The sequence below is a fragment of the Myxine glutinosa genome, chromosome 2 (genome assembly GCF_964187855.1).
Source record: "Myxine glutinosa chromosome 2, kmMyxGlut1.1, whole genome shotgun sequence".
Taxonomy (NCBI): domain Eukaryota; kingdom Metazoa; phylum Chordata; class Myxini; order Myxiniformes; family Myxinidae; genus Myxine; species Myxine glutinosa.
Genome location: NC_136262.1, coordinates 271057005 through 271078089, shown reverse-complemented (window position 1 = coordinate 271078089; position 21085 = coordinate 271057005). Strand labels below are relative to the sequence as shown.

Genomic DNA, 21085 nt, shown 5'->3' with positions numbered 1-21085 from the left:
GCCGCGGCGAGGCCGCCCCCCGTCCACGGTGCCCCCCACTCGACCGCCCACCACCACACCGGACCCCCTCCCACGACCCGCCAGGGGTCGCTTCGGCCGGGTCATCAGGACCCCCCTCAAATTGACCCTGCCGGTGCAAGTCGATTCTGGGGGGACGTGTGTAGCGGCTACCGCTGGGTTTTCACAATCGCCTTGCACCTATCAAGGACGCGGAGCGATCACCATGCCGGGCTCGTCCAGGACGCCCGGGCAGGCCCGCGCTCAACTTGCCAGGCCTCGGTCGGGACGCCCGGGCATGCCCGGGCAGGCTCGCCCTCAACTTGCCAGGCCGCAGCCAGGACGCTGGGCCACGCTCCCTCTCGCCTTTCCTGGGAAAACGCTCCGGGATAATATGTATATATATTGCTGCCCGATAAACGGGCTTTTCAGAGTGCCTGAGTGTTTGGTTTGATTAAAGCAACTCGGATGAATTCCAGCTTTTTGTCGCGTCCATTCTCCCGATCGACGTGGGAGCCCCAGCTCCTTCACTATCTCCCAATGGTGAAGAATCACTTTAAAAATTCGAGTAGACGGATCAGAATCCGGATCTTCACCAAAATCTAATCATTTCGTCCTTGTCGCATACACTACATCTCTGCCAAATTTCAACCAAATCCGTCCAAAACTTTATGAGATATCTTTTTCACAAACGGTCAGACAGACAGACAAACAGGGGTAAAAACATAACCTCCATCATCCACCTTTGGTGGCGGAGGTAACTAAGAGGCAGGAAGATTTTCTTGTCTTTTTAAGATACGATGAAAATAAAGAGAGGGAAATGGGAATGTCACACAAATGATTCCATGAGATCTGAAATAACATGTGACATGAGCTGAAGGTTAAAGGGCAAATAAAGCAAAAGCAAAGACATTTACCTGATGAAGGACGACTCTATGGGGTCGTACAGTGACATGAATACTTCGGTCTCTTCACCGATGATGCAAACAAAGTTACGTACCGCCACAAATAGGCTGTGGGAATGAACCAAGGCCAAATTAATCTGCAAGAACGATTCCTGCAATAGATGAGGGGAAAAGGGCGAAACCGAGCGAACACCATTTACTCTCTGAGCACCACACACGAAGCACCACCATTCGTACACCAAGTACGAGCATTACTCCCATGGCCAATTTCTTTAGAAACACAAGAACAATCATTCCAGAAGCATCAAGTCCCTCATTGATTTAAACACATTCATCATGAGGAATTAGAGATAGTGCAGTTAGGGTTGGTTTCTGCATTCAAAGGGAAACAAAAATTACATTTCAAAAATAATCAGTCTCCAGGGGGGCGGGGGAGAGGGGAAGTGGCCTGGGAGGAACAGAATCAAATAAAATCATCGGTCTCTGGGGGGGGGGGGAAGTGGGCTGGGGGGGAGCAGAATAAAATTAATTAATCGGTCTCCAGGGTGCGGGGGGGGGGGGGAATGGGTGAGGGGAACAGATTTAAATTAAATCATCGGTCTCTGGGGGGGGGTGGGAAGTGGCCTGGGGGGAACAGAATGAAATAAAATCATCGGTCTCTGGGGGGTGGGGGGTAGCGAAGTGGGCTGGGGGAAACATAATCAAATAAAATCATCGGTCTCCGGGGGGGGGGGAGTGGGGTGGGGGGAACAGATTTAAATTAAATCATCGGTCTCTGGGGGAGGGAAGTGGGGTGCGGGGAACAGAATCAAATTATCTTCATTCTGATATCCATTCTTAAAAATCAAAATAACAATTATAATATCACCCCCTTCCCCCCAAAAATACAAGTACTGGTGGATGACGGACGAGTCCTCCACGCTTTGTTCATTACCGTGCGTTCCTCCTGAGCACGACGACTGCTGATCTGGCGCATGGTGTTCTCATGTGCACGGAGAAGACTGATTATACTCGTCTTGTCTGGATCCAGGATGTTACCGTCGTCATCTCTCACAACCTGATCCAGTCCGAGTTTGCTGTGGTTAAAACAAAATGCTTCACAAAACAGCAAAGGAGGAATGAAACAAAGAAATTTGAGCAGGAAGATGCACAGACATGACCAAGGTGCTGAAATGCAGAGACTATACAAAATTCAAAACTAGAACAGCACTCAGTAGAGAGCATACCTGGTTGGCCATGTCACTCAATGGTGAAGAATCACATAAATTCTACAAGCTGGATCCGGATCCGGATCTTCACCAAAATTGAATCGATTCTTCCTTGTCACACACACAACCTGTCCAACAAGTTTCATCCAAAACTATCCATAACTTTTGGAGATATCCTGCTATGTATCGTTTTTGGCCCTATCCCCCAATGGTGAAGAATCACTTCAAAAATTAAATAATTCTCATATCCGAATCCATATTCAGATCTTCACCAAAATCTAATCGAATCGTCCTTGTCAGACACCCAACCGGTCCACCAAGTTTTGTTCACCAAGTAGGGCTAGCATACCTCAACCAACATCCTCATGATTTCATCTATCGATTTGCTATGTCAACAAGAATATAAAAAACATTCCCCGAACCCCACGAATACACAGAATACCTCCACAGTGTACGACATATGCAGTGCCTTCAGAAAGTATTCACACCACATAAGTATTCAACCCCCCCCCCGCCCCCCCCCCCCCCCCCCTTATTTGCTCAAGCTCTGTCAAGTTGGATTGGGAGCATCGGTGAACGGCACTCTTCAGGTCTTTCCACAGATTCTCAATGGGATTCAAGTCTGGGCCTTGGCTGGGCCACTCAAGGACTTTCACGTTATTGTTCTGAAGCCATTCCAATGTTGCTTTGAGCAACAGGTCTCCCAATCTCCCAGTCCCTACTGCTGAAAACCATCCCTATACCATGATGCTGCCACCACTATGCTTCACTGGTAGGGATGGTGTTAGATGGGTGATAAGCTGTGCTCGGTTCCCCCCAGATGTAGCACTTTGCATTCCGGCCAAAGAGTTAAATTTTCATCTCATCAGACCACAGAATATTTTAGCTCATGCTCTCAGTCTTTCACTTGCCTTTTTACAAACTCTAGGTGTGCTGTCAGGTGCCTTTTTCTCAGGAGTGGATTCCATCTGGCCACTCTCCCATAGAGCCTATAATTGTGAAGTGCTGCAGAAACTGTTGTCCTTCTGGCAGGTTCTCACATCTCACCCAGGGATCTCTGTAGTTCTGTCAGAGTGGTCATTGGGTTCTTGACCACCTCCCTGACCAAGGTCCTTCTTTCCCGGTTGCTCAGTTTGATCGGACGGTCAGCTGTAGGAAGAGTCTGGATAGTTCCAAATTCTTTCCATTTCCTAAAGATGGAGCTCACTGGGCTCTTGGGAACTTTCAACGCTGTAGAAATTGTTTTATACCTTTCCCCAGATCTTTGCCTCCTCACAATTATATCTTGGAGTTATACTGACAGTTCCTTGGATTTCATAGTGCTCTGACATTCACTGTCAACTGTGGGACCTTATATGGAAAGGTGTTTCTTTCTAAATCATGTCCAATCAATTGAATTCACCACAAGTGAACTCCAATGAAGTTGTAGAGACATCTCAAGGATTATCAAAGTAAATTGGATGCACCCGAGCTCAATTTGGAGTGCCATAGCAAAGGGGTTAAATACTTATTGACTCAAGACATTTCAGCTTTTCATTTTGAATTAATCTTCTAATTTTACTTTTAATTACATTATGAATAATCTCTAAAAAAAGAAATCCCACTTTCACATTATGGGGTAGATCAGTGTAGATGTGTAGATCAGTGACAGAAAAATCTCAATTTAATCCATTTTAAATTCAGGCTCTAACAACAAAATGTGAAAAAGTCGAGGGGTGTGAATACTTTCTGAAGGTTCTGCATATGCCGCCTTTTCCACCCGACTACGACCTTCTCTTAAGTTAGGAATATACGACCACTACAATCAACACGTGATGGCCCCCCAAGTTCATCCAGGACTAACCTGTTACCATAGTCAATCCTTGACGTCACTTTTTGTTTTAACTCCTTGAGTTCATCCAATGGGAGAGTTCCTGAGAGGATCTGTTTCCGCCAGTCGATAAGCTCATGCATCATGTCCATAACCTGATGCACCATCTTTTTGTTTCCACTCTGAGACAAAAATATATGAAGCAAATAATCAATTAAATATGCACATTGCCTTTATTATCAAAAACATATCAATCAACTTAAGACGTTGAGAGATTGATGGAACGAGTCCTGCACTGCAATGTCATTTAGAGAACTAGTTACAGGTATAAGATAAAATGATTATTACAATCCTCGGTTTATAAAGAGATCGAGTTACAGGTATAAGATGAAATGATCATTACAATCCTCGGTTTATAAAGAGATCTAGTTACAGGTAGAAGATGAAATGATTATTACAATCCTCGGTTTATAAAGATATCGAGTTACAGGTACAAGATGAAATGATTATTATAATCCTCGGTTTATAAAGAGAACTAGTTACAGGTATAAGATGAAATGATTATTACAATCCTCGGTTTATAAAGAGATCTAGATACAGGTAAAAGATGAAATGATTATTACAATCCTCGGTTTATAAAGAGATCTAGTTACAGGTGTAAGATGAAATGATTATTACAATCCTCGGTTTATAAAGAGATCTAGTTACAGGTATAAGATGAAATGATTATTACAATCCTCGGTTTATAAAGAGAACGAGTTACAGGTATAAGATGAAATGATTATTACAATCCTCGGTTTATAAAGATATCTAGTTACAGGTACAAGATGAAATGATTATTACAATCCTCGGTTTATAAAGAGAACTAGTTACAGGTATAAGATGAAATTATTATTACAATCCTCGGTTTATAAAGAGATCTAGTGACAGGTATACGATGAAATGATTATTACAATCCTCGGTTTATAAAGAGAACTAGTTACAGATCTAAGATGAAATGATTATTACAATCCTCGGTTTATGAAGAGATCGAGTCACAGGTATAAGATGAAATGATTATTACAATCCTCGGTTTATAAAGAGATCTCGTTACAGGTGTAAGATGAAATGATTATTACAATCCTCGGTTTATAAAGAGATCTAGTTACAGGTGTTAGATGAAATGATTATTACAATCCTCGGTTTATAAAGAGAACTAGTTTCAGGTGTAAGATGAAATGATTATTACAATCCTCGGTTTATAAAGATATCTAGTTACAGGTATAAGATGAAATGATTATTACAATCCTCGGTTTATAAAGAGATCGAGTTACAGGTATAAGATGAAATGATTATTACAATCCTCGGTTTATGAAGAGATCGAGTCACAGGTATAAGATGAAATGATTATTACAATCCTCGGTTTATAAAGAGATCGAGTTACAGGTATAAGATGAAATGATTATTACAATCCTCGGTTTATGAAGAGATCGAATCACAGGTATAAGATGAAATGATTATTACAATCCTTGGTTTATAAAGAGATCTCGTTATAGGTGTAAGATGAAATGATTATTACAATCCTCGGTTTATAAAGAGATCTAGTTGCAGGTATAAGATGAAATTATTATCACAATCCTCGGTTTATAAAGAGATCTAGTTACAGGTGTAAGATGAAATGATTATTACAATCCTCGGTTTATAAAGAGAACTAGTTACAGGTGTAAGATGAAATCCTCGGTTTACAATCCTCGGTTTATAAAGAGATCTAGATACAGGTATAAGATGAAATGATTATTACAATCCTCGGTTTATAAAGAGATCTAGATACAGGTATAAGATGAAATGTTTATTACAATCCTCGGTTTATAAAGAGATCTCGATACAGGTGTAAGATGAAATGATAATTACAATCCTCGGTTTATAAAGAGATCTAGATACAGGTGTAAGATGAAATGATTATTACAATCCTCGGTTTATAAAGAGATCTAGTTCCAGGTGTAAGATGAAATTATTATTACAATCCTCGGTTTATAAAGAGATCGAGTTCCAGGTATAAGATGAAATGATTATTACAATCCTCGGTTTATAAAGAGATCTAGATACAGGTATATGATGAAATGATTATTACAATCCTCGGTTTACAAAGAGATCTAGTTACAGGTATAAGATGAAATGATTATTATAGTCCTCGGTTTATAAAGAGAACTAGTTACAGGTATAAGATGAAAAGATTATTACAATCCTCGGTTTATAAAGAGATCTCGATACAGGTGTAAGATGAAATGATTATTACAATCCTCGGTTTATAAAGAGATCTAGCTGCAGGTGGAAGATGAAATGATTATTACAATCCTCGGTTTATAAAGAGATCTAGTTACAGGTATAAGATGAAATGATTATTACAGTCCTCGGTTTATAAAGAGATCTAGTTGCAGGTATAAGATGAAATTATTATTACAATCCACGGTTTATAAAGAGATCTAGTTGCAGGTGTAAGATGAAATTATTATTACAATCCTCGGTTTATAAAGAGAACTAGTTGCAGGTACAAGAAGAAATGATTATTACAATCATCGGTTTATAAAGAGATCTAGTTACAGGTGTAAGATGAAATTATTATTACAATCCTCGGTTTATTAAGAGATCTAGTTACAGGTCTAAAATGAAATGATTATTACAATCCTCGGTTTATAAAGAGATCTAGTTACAGGTATAAGATGAAATTATTATTACAATCCTCGGTTTATAAAGAGATCTAGTTACAGGTCTAAAATGAAATGATTATTACAATCCTCGGTTTATAAAGAGATCTAGTTACAGGTCTAAGATGAAATGATTATTACAATCCTCGGTTTATAAAGAGATCTAGTTACAGGTCTAAGATGAAATGATTATTACAATCCTCGGTTTATAAAGAGATCTCGTTACAGGTATAAGATGAAATGATTATTACAATCCTCGGTTTATAATGAGAACTAGTTACAGGTATAAGATGAAATTATTATTACAATCCTCGGTTTATAAAGAGATCTAGTTACAGGTCTAAAATGAAATGATTATTACAATCCTCGGTTTATAAAGAGATCTAGTTACAGGTCTAAGATGAAATGATTATTACAATCCTCGGTTTATAAAGAGATCTCGTTACAGGTATAAGATGAAATGATTATTACAATCCTCGGTTTATAATGAGAACTAGTTACAGGTATAAGATGAAATGATTATTACAATCCTCGGTTTATAAAGAGATCTCGTTACAGGTATAAGATGAAATGATTATTACAATCCTCGGTTTATAAAGAGATCTCGTTACAGGTGTAAGATGAAATGATTATTACAATCCTCGGTTTATAAAGAGAACTAGTTACAGATCTAAGATGAAATGATGATTACAATCCTCGGTTTATGAAGAGATCGAGTCACAGGTATAAGATGAAATGATTATTACAATCCTCGGTTTATAAAGAGATCTCGTTACAGGTGTAAGATGAAATGATTATTACAATCCTCGGTTTATAAAGAGATCTAGTTACAGGTATAAGATGAAATGATTATTACAATCCTCGGTTTATAAAGAGATCGAGTTACAGGTATAAGATGAAATGATTATTACAATCCTCGGTTTATGAAGAGATCGAGTCACAGGTATAAGATGAAATGATTATTACAATCCTCGGTTTATAAAGAGATCGAGTTACAGGTATAAGATGAAATGATTATTACAATCCTCGGTTTATAAAGAGATCTAGTTACAGGTATAAGATGAAATGATTATTACAATCCTCGGTTTATAAAGAGATCTAGTCACAGGTATAAGATGAAATGATTATTACAATCCTCGGTTTATGAAGAGATCGAGTCACAGGTATAAGATGAAATGATTATTACAATCCTCGGTTTATAAAGAGATCTCGTTACAGGTGTAAGATGAAATGATTATTACAATCCTCGGTTTATAAAGAGATCTAGTTGCAGGTATAAGATGAAATTATTATCACAATCCTCGGTTTATAAAGAGATGTAGTAGCGCATAGTGTAGTAGCGCATGCGCAAGATTGGAGGTCTCGTCTCTTCAAAGCTGTCCATGCACGCTCGCTTTCGAAGTTAAGTAACTTTTCACAATTGTGTTTTTGGCGAAACTGGTCTTGTATGTATCTATTGGGGTGTCTTTAATAGTATTCTTGGCGTTGGTTTTTTGTACCTGTGTACAGAATCGTCGGTCTTTCTCATCGTGTATTCTGAGGCCTAAGTGTAGTACTAGGCTACTGTGTCCAACCTTGGCTTTAGGCTTTGTTTTTGTCTCAGCGGTTCTCCGATTACGCTGAAATTTTTTTCTGGTCTCTGTTTTCACGGTCTTTTCATCCCATACTTCCTTGTTTTAAAATCTCAAAAAAAAAAAAAAAAAACCCAAAAACATTTCCTTCCGTTTTTATTCGTTTATTGGTTCTTAGTTGTTCGTTCGTTCATTCTTCGACCACGCTGTTTGTGATCACGTTGTTAAAAAATGTCTCATCTGAACCCTGAAGACCTGTATTCTGTCATATTCTATAACACCTTTTTCTTCTTCTTCTATAAAAGGATGCTTTCGACTTGCTCACCAAATCCATTCATTCCAAGAAAAAATTCCATCTCTTATAGTGCATCTTTAATTCATTCCCTAAACTCTCCAGCACTCCATCCTCCCTCCAGCGTCCTCAAACGTATTTTTGACTCGAATGTCTCAAGAAACTCATTTTGCAATAAATGTTCGTTTCCCATTAATCGTACATTTTTCAAAATCCCATCACCCCAAAATCCCATTTCCCATCACCCCTCCCCTCTAAATCTACCCCCTTGCCCATCCCCTCCAAATCATCCCCATCACCCATCTCTTTCAAATCTTCCCCCTTGCCCCTCCCCTCCAAATCTTCCCAATCACCCATTCCTTTCAAATCTCCCCCCACACCCCTCCCCTCCGAGACTCTCCCTCGCTCCTCCCCTCCTAGACTCCCCTCTCACCCCTCCCCCTCAAAGCGTCCTCCCCGCTTCTTCCCCCTTCCAACTTTCACCTTCATCTCCCTCAACCTTCTGCCTCGCTCTTCCCCCTCATCAAATAACACCTCAATGCGCCTCTCCCAATCACCATCAAACCTTTTGTCTGCCCCATCCTTCCCTTTCTCCGAGCTATTCTGTAATCTCTGACACACCTTCAACAGCTCTCCCTACCTCTTCCTCCTCTTCCACATCTTACCCTACCGCTCCCCCCCCCCCCTGTTCTGTATCCGATGCTCCCCCTTCCTCTTCCTTAACAGTATGGACCTCAAACATCCGGGGCCTTCGCTCAAACATGTCTGATCTCTCCATACAGGTTGCTTCTGACAAACCAGACGTGATCTGCTTAACAGAAACTTTCCTCCTTCATGATGTCTCTGATTCCTTGGTATCTCTCCCAGGTTACTCCCTACTCCGGTATGATAGACCTGAGCCTCGTCCTGGAGGTGGGGTTGCTATCTTTATAAAAAACTCTCTTCCTCACTCGCACTGCACTGCCCTCTCTCCACCTCACCCCCAGGAATACCTTTGGCTACGGCTTCCCCTTCGCTCCCACCTTTTGTTCATATGTGTGTTGTACCGTCCACCAAACAGTGATGACTCCATCTACATCTCGCTGTCTGAGAATATGGACCAACTTCTATCTACCCATCCCAACTCTCTCTTCCTCATATGTGGTGATTTCAACTGTCACCATGCCAGTTGGCTGGGTGTGGGTACCTCTCTCACCAGCCATGGCTCTTCAGCAAAGGACTTCTGTGACTCACTGGGACTGACACAAACTGTCAATTTCCCGACCCGGATTTCAGTCAACGGAGCATCTTCTCTTCTGGACTTGGTTATGACTAACTTCCCTGAAAATGTCTGCTGCTCTTCTTCTGCTCCAATCGGCTCTTCTGATCATGTGCTTGTTAAAGTGGACATCTCTCTGACCATTCTCAGAGAGCCTCCTCAGCATCGACAAGTCTGGCATTTCACTCAGGCCAACTGGCACGGTCTTCAATTCAAGCAGCCATCAATCATCTGGACTGGTCTCCCATCTCTACTGCCTCTGACATAAATTCTTCCTGGGAATTCTTCCAAAGCAAACTGCTCTCTCTCATGCACAGATTTATCCCATCTCGTCTTCTGTTGTCATACCCTTCCTCCCGTCCATGGTACACGGAATCTTGTGGTGAGGCTATTGGCCAGAAACAACTTGATTTCGTCTCCTGGAAAGCAAATCCAACGGAAGGAAATCTCATTTCCTTTCACAAAGCCCGAAACAAGTGTGTGTCCACCCTCAGGAGAGCCAGGAAACAATATCTCTCCGTTCTCAGGACCGAACTCTCTTATCTGTCTCCCTCTTCCAAATCCTGGTGGCGTCTGGTCAAATCTGTTTCTGGTGTTTGTTCCCCCTCCATCCCCTCCCTCACCTCAAATGGCCACACGGCTGACTCCGCACGTGAAAAAGCTGAATGCCTCAACTCTGTGTTTGCCTCTAAATCTTGTGTCCCAAACCCATCCCTCTCTGTACCCACCGTACCCAGTCGTACCCAGCTGCTCCTGGACTCTGTGTCCTTTCCTCCTGACAAGGTGGAAAAGTTTCTGTCAACCCTCGACTCGGATTCTGCAACTGGACCTGACGGCATCAGCCCACGGGTCCTAAAATCCTGTTCTTCCGCTCTTTCACTCCCTCTCTCTGTTCTCTTCACCCTCTCTTTTGCTCAAGGTCATCTTCCATCTGCTTGGAAATCTGCCAACATCACCGCTTTGCACAAAAAAGGTGCAAAAACAGATCCCAGCAACTACAGACCAATCAGCCTTCTCCCAATTATCAGCAAAGTCATGGAATCCATCATTGCTTCAGATATGAAATCTTTCCTCTTCTCCAATGGCTTGATCTCTGATCATCAATCTGGTTTCAGACCTGGACACTCTACTCTGGACATGCTGCTTCTGCTTTCTCAACAATGGATGGAGGTCCTCAATGCCAAACAGGAAATTAGAGCAGTCTCCCTTGACATATCACGTGCCTTCGATACGGTCTGGCACCCCGCTCTGCTCACCAAACTCTCCTCTTTTGGTATCCATGGAAATCTCCACGCATGGCTGGCGGACTTCCTCTCTAGTCGTAGTCAACGTGTGGCCCTGAATGGGTTTCTCTCATCTCCTCTTCCTGTTCAGGCTGGAGTTCCACAAGGCAGTGTTCTAGGCCCTGTCCTTTTTCTGGCCTTCATCAATGATCTCTCTGACTCTCTGGAAAATCCTCTGTATCTCTTTGCTGATGACTCTACTCTCTGTCGCTCCATTCTTCATCCCTCAGATCGGCAGTCTGCTGCCTCCTCACTCTCTGCAGACCTGGACAAAATCACAGACTGGGCAAACAAGTGGAACATGTCTTTCAATCCTGACAAATCTCACACTCTTACGATGTCTCTCCGAAAAGACCGACTGGACAACCCTCCCATCCACTTTCTGAATAATCCTCTCCAAGAAGTTCTGTCACTCAAGCTTTTGGGTCTCACTATCTGCCATGATCTTTCCTGGGAAAACCACATTTCAAATCTGGCCTCCAAAGCCAGTCGCCGACTGGGCATCCTCCGTCGTGCGAAGTCCTTCCTTGGCACACCTGAGCTCCTCACCACATACAAGGCTTTCATCCACAGCTCAATGGAATACTGCTCTCCCCTCTGGGCTGGTGCTCCTGCCTCACACCTAGCTCGTCTTCACGCTGTTGAAACCAAAGCATTCAGAATCATTGGAATCTCCCGCGATGAAGCTAACTCCAAGGGCCTCTCACTCACTCACCGCAGGCAGGTTTGGTGGTCTTTCCATCTTCTACCGACTCCTCTCTGGCCTTGCCCCCCCAGCTCTCTCTGGGCTCTGTCCCGCAAATATTCCTACAGGTCGCACAAGATCTGCCTGCAACCCTCTTATGGTCAAACTGCCAAAATCAAGACTCTCTGCTCACCTTCACTCCTTCATTCCTCTTTTCTCCCGCCTCTGGAACAAACTCCCTCACTCTCTTCAATCCCACTCCACCCTCCAGGTCTTTAAAACAGCTGTTCACCACCATCTCTTATCTTCCCCCATCCAAAACCTTGATCTTTTCTACCCCCGCTAATTTCACCCCAATTCCACTTTTTTGAAATACCAACTTCTGTCCTGGAAGTCATTGGTGTCCTTGTGTTTTATACTTCTCCCTCCACCCCCCCCCCCCCCCTTCCCATGCCTCCTCCCCCCAAGCCCTCTCCCTTCCACACATCTCCCTGCTCTCAAATGTTGTGTTTGTGTGCTTCACCTTCTCTCCCCATCTTGTTTTCCGCTCCCGCTTTTTATATATTTTGTTTGTCTGGTTGATTTGTTTGTGAAGTAAATGTTAGCTCTTTCACGAGCCTCGATTCAGTATACAAAAAAAAAGAAAAAAGAAAAAAAAAAGAAAAAAAAAGATCTAGTTACAGGTGTAAGATGAAATGATTATTACAATCCTCGGTTTAGAAAGAGAACTAGTTACAGATGTAAGATGAAATGATTATTACAATCCTCGGTTTATAAAGAGATCTAGATACAGGTATAAGATGAAATGATTATTACAATCATCGGTTTATAAAGAGATCTAGTTACAGGTGTAAGATGAAATTATTATTACAATCCTCGGTTTATAAAGAGATCTAGTTACAGGTGTAAGATGAAATTATTATTACAATCCTCGGTTTATAAAGAGAACTAGTTCCAGGTATAAGATGAAATTATTATTACAATCCTCGGTTTATAAAGAGATATAGTTACAGGTGTAAGATGAAATTATTATTACAATCCTCGGTTTATAAAGAGAACTAGTTGCAGGTGTAAGATGAAATTATTATTACAATCCTTGGTTTATAAAGAGAACTAGTTGCAGGTACAAGATGAAATGATTATTACAATCATCGGTTTATAAAGAGATCTAGTTACAGGTGTAAGATGAAATTATTATTACAATCCTCAGTTTATTAAGAGATCTAGTTACAGGTATGAGATGAAATGATTATTACAATCCTCGGTTTATAAAGAGATCTAGTTACAGGTATAAGATGAAATTATTATTACAATCCTCGGTTTATAAAGAGATCTAGTTACAGGTCTAAAATGAAATGATTATTACAATCCTCGGTTTATAAAGAGATCTAGTTACAGGTCTCAGATGAAATGATTATTACAATCCTCGGTTTATAAAGAGATCTAGTTACATGTCTAAGATGAAATGATTATTACAATCCTCGGTTTATAAAGAGATCTAGTTACATGTCTAAGATGAAATGATTATTACAATCCTCGGTTTATAAAGAGATCTCGTTACAGGTGTAAGATGAAATGATTATTATAATTGGCGCTGAGGAAGCGCCTTTAGCGATTGACTTCCAGCCAGTGTAACGCTAATTCCTGTCACAGGAATTCGGAGATCATATAAGTGGGCGTGGCAGTTCCTGATTGGTTCGTGTTGGGGAACGCCTTCTCGCTGCCGACGTGACGTAAATTCGCGCACGCGCACTGGTGAAGCTTACTCGATCTTACTCGATCCCATATTACATGTACTTTCATTGCATACAAATTATACTTCCTCCTAGAAATTCCAAGCCCGAACCTCAGCGCAATCCAAGAGGATTCACTTGTTCTCGGTTTAAAAAGAGATCCAGTTGCAGGTATGAGATGAAATGATTATTACAATCCTCGGTTTATAAAGAGATCTAGTTACAGGTATGAGATGAAATGATGATTACAATCCTCGGTTTATAAAGAGATCTAGTTACAGGTATGAGATGAAATGATTATTACGATCCTCGAGAGAGGGGAGGATTCAAGTTGGGCCTGGAGGGAGAAAGAGGGGAGCGGGGCACAGGAGAGGGGGGAGGGAGGTAGGGGAAGAAGACAGAGAGAAGGGGGCAGAAAGAGAAGAGGGGGGGGGGGGAGAGTATGGAAGGGTGGGAGAGCGCAGCCTCACCACATGTCCCCATACTGTACACTCCGGGAGGGAGGGGGTGCAAGGAGGGGAGAGAGATAGAGAAAGCGAGAGAATGGATGAGACGAGGAGGTAGGGGAGGGAAGAGTTAGGAGGTGAGGGGAGAGGAGGCGACCTCATCCTCATACCCACCCCCCTCCGGACTACCATTCCACCCCTTCCCCTGCTTCCTCCAATGCCACCTTTTCCGCTCCCTCCAGACTCCCACCTCCCTCCCAGAGAGGAGAGCAACGAGTAAGATGTGGGAGAGAGGGAGAGAGGAGTGGGAGAGAGAGAGAGGGATGCAGAGATAGAGAGGGGGGAGAGGAGTGTGAAAGAGAGGGAGAGGGTGTGGGAGAGAGAAAGAGATGGGGGTTGGGAGAGGGAGAGAGGGGTGAGAGGAAGAGAGAGGGGTTGGAGAGAATGATGATGGGGAGAGAAGAGCGATGAGGGGGAGGGAAGAGTGAGGAGGGAAGAGGGGGGAGAAAACCTGGCAGATGTGACGCTCAGTTCAACATCTATTCGAGGTATAGCACACACACATTGATGAATCATCCTGCCTGTGAAACAACAGGATGACAGCTTATAGCTGGATCAGGATTCAAACCCAGGCCAAATGGCTTAGGCCTTAGAGCGAGTTTGCCATCATGCCGTGGAACTTGTCCCTTTGCTTTATTAATTTTAATAACTCGAATATATTTTGCCTTCCTAACTCCTGGAATGTCCCATGGAGAACCAAGCCATGGGGTCACCATTGAAGCCAAGTGGCTTAAGCACTCAAGCAAGCACTCCAACGAAACGGTTGAAGAATACCTCGTTTATTTTATCACCTTAATATTGTCCGTAACATTTATAATCTTATTTTCAAAAACGACATTCACTGTGATTAAAAATAAGTCAATTACACTGCTTGCGACTGTATCGCCATGACTAACAAACATATTGGTTGATAAGGAATGACAAGCTTTTATGGCATTATTTTGTGAGGCTCTATATAAGCCACGCAGTCAGACATAATAGTGGTGAGCAAAGAAACCTTTATGGAATCCGTAATACTGTACTAAATGTATTTCCCAGTCTCTGTTTAAACTCTCAGAAGTTCAATTATATACTTTAATTAATCCATGAGAGGCCATCGTGGAAAATCGCATCATATACTGCATAAAATCACTCAAAGCTCCAAGAAGACCAAGACCAAGGATGAAACCTGTGTTCGTTTTAATTAAATAAGAAGGTTAATTATCTTCAAAAGGTGTGTTTAAACACCCAAACACATTCATGCACTCCCTTGGAGTTCACTTTGTATGTGAGCAAAGTTTTGGGCCGCTAGGTTTTATGGTTTTGCTGTTATGGAGGACACACGGACACACACACATGTACACACAGACACACACTCACACACGGACACCTCCCCCCCCCCCCCCCCCACCGTTATTATTATAGGTGTCTGTGTCTCTCTCCAATTCTCTGTCTCAGACTCCCCATGTCTCAGACTCCCCGTGTCTCAGACTCCCCGTGTCTCAGACTCCCCGTGTCTCAGACTCCCCGTGTCTCAGACTCCCCGTGTCTCAGACTCTCCGTGTCTCAGAGTCTCCGTGTCTCAGAGTCTCCGCATCTGACCATCTCCGTACATCTCACTATATCACTCCATATATCTCCTGTTCCTTTTCTTCTGTGGCATCCTGATCCATTCAGTGTTTCAGCTCTTACATGAGCCTTGCCTCTGCATACAACAAGACCGAAAGTCTACCAGCCACGTAGCTGGGCTTGTTTGATACTTCAGTTGAAGAGGATTGCATGACCTGGGAGGAGATACCAGTTAGCAAATAATGAAAGTATTAAATTATTTTGAAGTACTCCAAGTCCCTAAGCTGTCTGTCTCCATGAAAGTGAAGAGATTGCATTGAGACACTGGTTTATTCTATATGTTTTGAGTCAACAATGAACGAACCATACACCGCTTCAATCCACTAGCCTTGCAATCACGACAAAGGGATTGCAGTGTTAAGATTATATTTACTAAAATATTATTAACATTATTATTATTATTATTATTACGAAAATAATACTACTGTATTAAGAAACCTGGGTGAATTTGTCCGAAGCGGCCTGAAGGTGAGGCATGGATCATGAAGGCATGAAGCCTAAGGCCAAAACGTACTGTATCGTTCGAAGACCCTAACGCCGATGCTTTCGATATTTGATGGTCATTTTAACAATTGGTTTGTTTGTGTTTCACACTGAATGATAAACGTAAAGGTAAAGCATGCAGATTGTGATGCATAACAGGTTCAACGATATGTCCGGTCTGAACAGCATAGGAATCAAAATGGCTGCGTGTAGAGTCAGCCTTCGTACCACCTTAATGACATCACATCACTCCTGTCATGTGACCAGATCCTCAGCTCTGAATGGTGTACGTTTGAGGGGGCATACATACATACATACATACATACATACATACATACATACATACATACATACATACATACATGTGTTACGGATTCGTCACTTCCGTTGTGGTGGTTTTGCATCCACTGTAAATATTTCTGATCCCATCTACTATTATTGTTTGCAAAAGGTATATTGTCCATGAACTGTTTTCAAAAGATAAAACGGTTAAGGTTTTTAATGAAACAGGAACCGGAGAGACGAAGAAGAGGAGGAGGGAGAAAGAGGTGGAGCGAGCGAAGTCGGAGAAGAAGCGAGTCGCTTCAAGGTCCGGGGCGAACGTTGTCGAACGAAAGTCGCTAGTGAACTTTCGGGGTTCCTGGGAAAGGAATTCCTGCGACCGAGTTGTTATCGCTGTGACTGATCAACCGGCGTGTCAGGTTTGACGTTGGATTCTGAGGAATCATCGTCGTGTCGTTTTGACCCAAGTACGGGCCGTCGACCATTTTGACTAGCGCAGGACTTGTGCTTCGCTCACGGTTTCGTCTCCTTTCGACCATTTTCACCGCATCCAGACGTCGATCTGGGGCGTGTGTGTGACGTGGCTTTCTGAAGGTTAATTCGTCCATACCCGAGGGTGCGATCTCTCAGTCGCCTGTAGGGCGCTTTTGGATTTCCCAGTCGCCTTGAGGGCGCCTTTGTACAGCTGTGGCTGGGTGACTGTACTAGCCATCCGAACGGGATTCTGGTCTGGATCGGGCCTCGTTCTGTCGATCGCTGGAGCGAATCAACGTTGGCTTGATGCCGGGAATAAGAGACATTGGGGAATGTTCTTGGTTCACTCACTTGGAGCACAGTGAGTTATATATTACAAAACTGATGGTACCATCATAGGACATATTGATTGTACTATTGAATACTATTATTGTTGTACTGTTATTCTTGTGTGATCTTAATACAATATTTGTTTGTAACAATTGGGGTGGCTTCTCCATTGATCTTTGACATACAGAATAACGCATTTTTCTGCCGTGACGCCTCTCGGGGCTCGGAGGTACACCGTGACCAGGGGGTCGGGGAGGAGCACGTAACAGAAATTGGGGGCTCGTCCAATTGTCTCGGGGGCTCTAAATTGGGTCTTCATCCGGGATAGAATTCCCCAGCATTCCCCAAAATTCCCAAACTTGGAATTTTTCTAACATTCCCAAATTTTTCAAAAAATTTGGAAATTTTTGTGTGAAGGTTAACAGGTGCTAACTGATAGTCACCATGGTGTTTGACGCAGAACAGTTTGCGGCGTCCCCTCATGAGGCACAGTTCCAAGCGTTAAAAAAATCAGAACTCTTGATATTGGCCAGACATTTTAACTTGGAGGTCTGAGTCAATATGAAGAAAGCAGAGATGCAGACATTGGTGGTAGAATCTCTGGTGGGACAAGGTGGGACAAGGCTACCATGGACAGAGGTAGCCTTGGATTGGTTACCCGAGGAAAAAGAAAATGTGGAGCTCCAGAAAATGGAGATGCAACCGCAGAGCCAGGAAAGGGTAAAAGCAGAGGAAAGGAAAGCAGAGGAGAGAAGAACAGAGGAAAAGAGCGCTGAAGAAGAAAGAAGAGCAGGGGAAAGAGCAGAGGAAAGAAGAGCCGAAAGGAAGTTAAAAGAACGTGACATGGATTATCAGAGGGAACTTAAACTCAAGGAGTTGGAATTAAGGAGAGAACGGGGAGAGGTAGCATCCATGCCGGCTGGTTCAACAACTACTCAGAACACCTGGGATGTTAGTAGGCATGTGAGGCTGGTTCCACCCTTCAATGAAAAGGAGGTAGCCAAGTTTTTTTTACACTTTGAGAAAGTGGCTCAAACGCTAAAATGGCCTGTGGGGTCCTGGACTATGTTAGTGCAAAGTGTTCTGGTGGGTAAAGCTCAGGATATATTTTCGGCTTTACCGATTGACAAATGTACAGATGATGAGGAAGTGAAGAAAGCCATTCTCAAAGCTTATGAATTGGTCCCTGAAGCTTACCGGCAAAAATTCCGGAATGTCAGGAAGAGGGAGAGTGAGACCCATGTGGAGTTTGCCAGAATGAAGGAAACCATGTTTGATCGGTGGTGTGATTCGAAAGGGGTTGGGAAAGACTTCAACCTGTTGCGACAATTGATCTTGGTGGAGGAATTCAAACGGTGTGTCCACGAGGACATTAAAGTACATCTGGAGGAAAAGAAGGTACCAGAGTTGTATGAGGCAGCAACCGTGGCAGATGACTATGCCTTGACACACAGGATGGGGTTCCACAAACCTAACTTCCCGCCTAGAGTTCGCCAGGGGAGTTATGGTAAATCAGGTGCGGAGAACAAAAATTCATGGAGGCGACCTAGAGATGACTACGAGTACAGATCTGATACCGCGACTCTTAGGGATCAGAAGTCTACAGTTCCAAGACAGACTTATCTTCCGGGGGGCTCGAGGCAGACAACGAGTTTTTCCTCCGGGCCTACTTGCGCTTTTTGCAAGAAACCTGGACATTTGATGTCCCAATGTTATGCCCTGGAAAGGAAAAATCAGGAGCGGAGTCAGACTAGTACAACTCCGAATGCATTGGCAAATATGAGAAATCATCCCTGGAGGACAGTGTCTTGGGAAGGTTCCCATGCCAAAGTTATGGCATCTCAGAATGACCTTGTCAAGAGGGTTACAAACCTTTTATTTCAGAGGGGTTGGTGTCACTGGATGGAGACTTGACTAACCAGAGACCTGTTAGGGTATTGAGGGACACAGGAGCACATCAATCTTTGATGCTTGAAGGCATTTTGCCATTGTCAGAAAAGACGGCAACTGGTGTTCGTGTTCGTTTACAGGGGGTTGGTGGCTATGTTAAAGCTCCACTTCATGTCATCCATTTAGAGTCTGATTTGGTGTCAGGACCGGTCACCGTAGCTTTACAAGCCACTCTTCCTGTAGAGGGAATATCTTTTGTTATCGGGAATGATTTGGCCGGTGGTCAAGTTTCTGGTAACCCGATGTTTGTTAAAAAGCCTATTATGGAAAATAACGCCGCGCAGTTACAGCAGGAGATTCCGGGTATCTTTCTATCCTGTACCGTGACTCGTGCTATGGGTAGGAAGCGCAATGAAGAGAAGAGGAAGGTACTGACGTCACGCTTGGCACAGACTAGTCTTGTCAAGTACCCTGAAAATAAGTGTCAGCACACACGAGTCATGAATGGAGGCAATGTTGGCAAGCTCTTTGTAGGTGGACTGAACTTCAAAACAAGGGAAGATGTTCTGGACTCTGTCTTTGGCAAATATGGATCGCTCTTGGAAGTGCTGCTGATAAAAGACAGGGAGACGCAAAAGTCATGAGGGTTTGGCTTTGTCACGTTTGAAAACCCAAAGGAGGCCAAAGAGGCAGAAAAGGATTTGAATGGCAAGGATTTAGATGGTCGGACCATAACAATAGAGAAGGCAGGCCATGGGCGTCGAGGGGGCTACAGAGGAGGAAAACGTGGAGATAGTTTCAGGGGTGGCTATGGCTCCCAGGGTGGAAGTAATAGTTTTGGTGGTGGCCGCAGGCGAGATTACTATGGAGGCTCCCAGAGTTACGGCAGCTTCCGAAGGGATGATTATCAGGGTAGGGACCGAGAAAGAGACCGCTATTCCCGTGACTACAGCGACAAGCGCTCCAACCGTGATTATTATGAAAGTTAGGAAGAGTTGAAGCACTGAATGCTGCGGCGTAGCCGAGCCAAGATTCCTACATGGATTAACAGTGAACTCCACGTTCCTAAAGTCGTCCATGTAGTGAACTTTCCTACACGGATTAACCGTGAACTCCACGTTCCTGAAGGCGTCCATGCAGTGAACTTTCCTACACGGATTAACCGTGAACTCCACGTTCCTAAAGGCGTCCATGTAGTGAATACTTCCAGGCCTCACCACCCAACCACCATGAAACCTGGCTCTCAGTTCGGCCTCCCTAAAAAAGTACTATAGATTTGCTTGACTTTGGATTTTTGATCACACCCCCTTAACCTTCATTCAAAAAATGAAAAATAAAAATTAGAGGTTGATGAGATGGAGTTTGGCTTTGCAGGAGTTCAACTTGGAAATTGAGAATGTAAAGGGCAGGGACAATGTCGTTGCTGATGCTTTGTCCAGAGTGAGCTAACTTTGGAAATATCTGTAGGTTGTTGGAAGTTTTGCTGCTTTACTTCTGGGAAATATTGATTATTGTTGCTCACAGGTATTGATGATTTGGGGGTGAGTTTACTTTTGTTTGTTGGGAGAGTTTTGCCTACAAAGAAAGTTTTCACCATGTTCAAACTTTCTTTCTTGAGGGGGGGGAAGTGTTACGGATTCGTCACTTCCATTGAATTGGTTTTAAATCCACTGTAAATATTTCTGATCCCATGTACTATTATTGTTTTCAAAAGGTATATTGTCCATGAACTGTTTTCAAAAGATAAAACGGTTAAGGTTTTAAATGAAACAGGAACCGGAGGACGAAGAAGAGGAGGAGGGAGAAAGAGGTGGAGCGAGCGAAGTCGGAGAAGAAGCGAGTCGCTTCAAGGTCCGGGGTGAACGTTGTCGAACGAAAGTCGCTAGTGAACTTTCGGGGTTCCTGGGAAAGGAATTCCTGCGACCGAGTTGTTATCGCTGTGACTGATCAACCGGCATGTCAGGTTTGACGTTGGATTCCGAGGAATCATCGGCGTGTCATTTCGACCCGAGTATGGGCCGTCGGCCATATTGACGAGCGCAGGACTTGTGCTTCGCTCGCGGTTTCATCTCCTTTCGACCATTTT

At 43.2% G+C, this 21085-nt stretch overlaps 1 protein-coding gene across 2 annotated transcripts in view; it reads right to left on the bottom strand.

Moving 5' to 3' along the window:
* The window catches only part of LOC137420545 (dedicator of cytokinesis protein 1), a gene marked incomplete in the record, with an annotated part of 615378 nt that overhangs the window by 488752 nt on the left and 105541 nt on the right, over positions 1-21085 (bottom strand). For both annotated transcript variants that reach the window (XM_078772553.1, XM_078772554.1), the window contains 3 exon segments: positions 915-1054; positions 1837-1978; positions 3954-4102. In XM_078772553.1, the coding sequence (XP_078628679.1) occupies positions 915-1054; positions 1837-1978; positions 3954-4102 (431 nt within the window).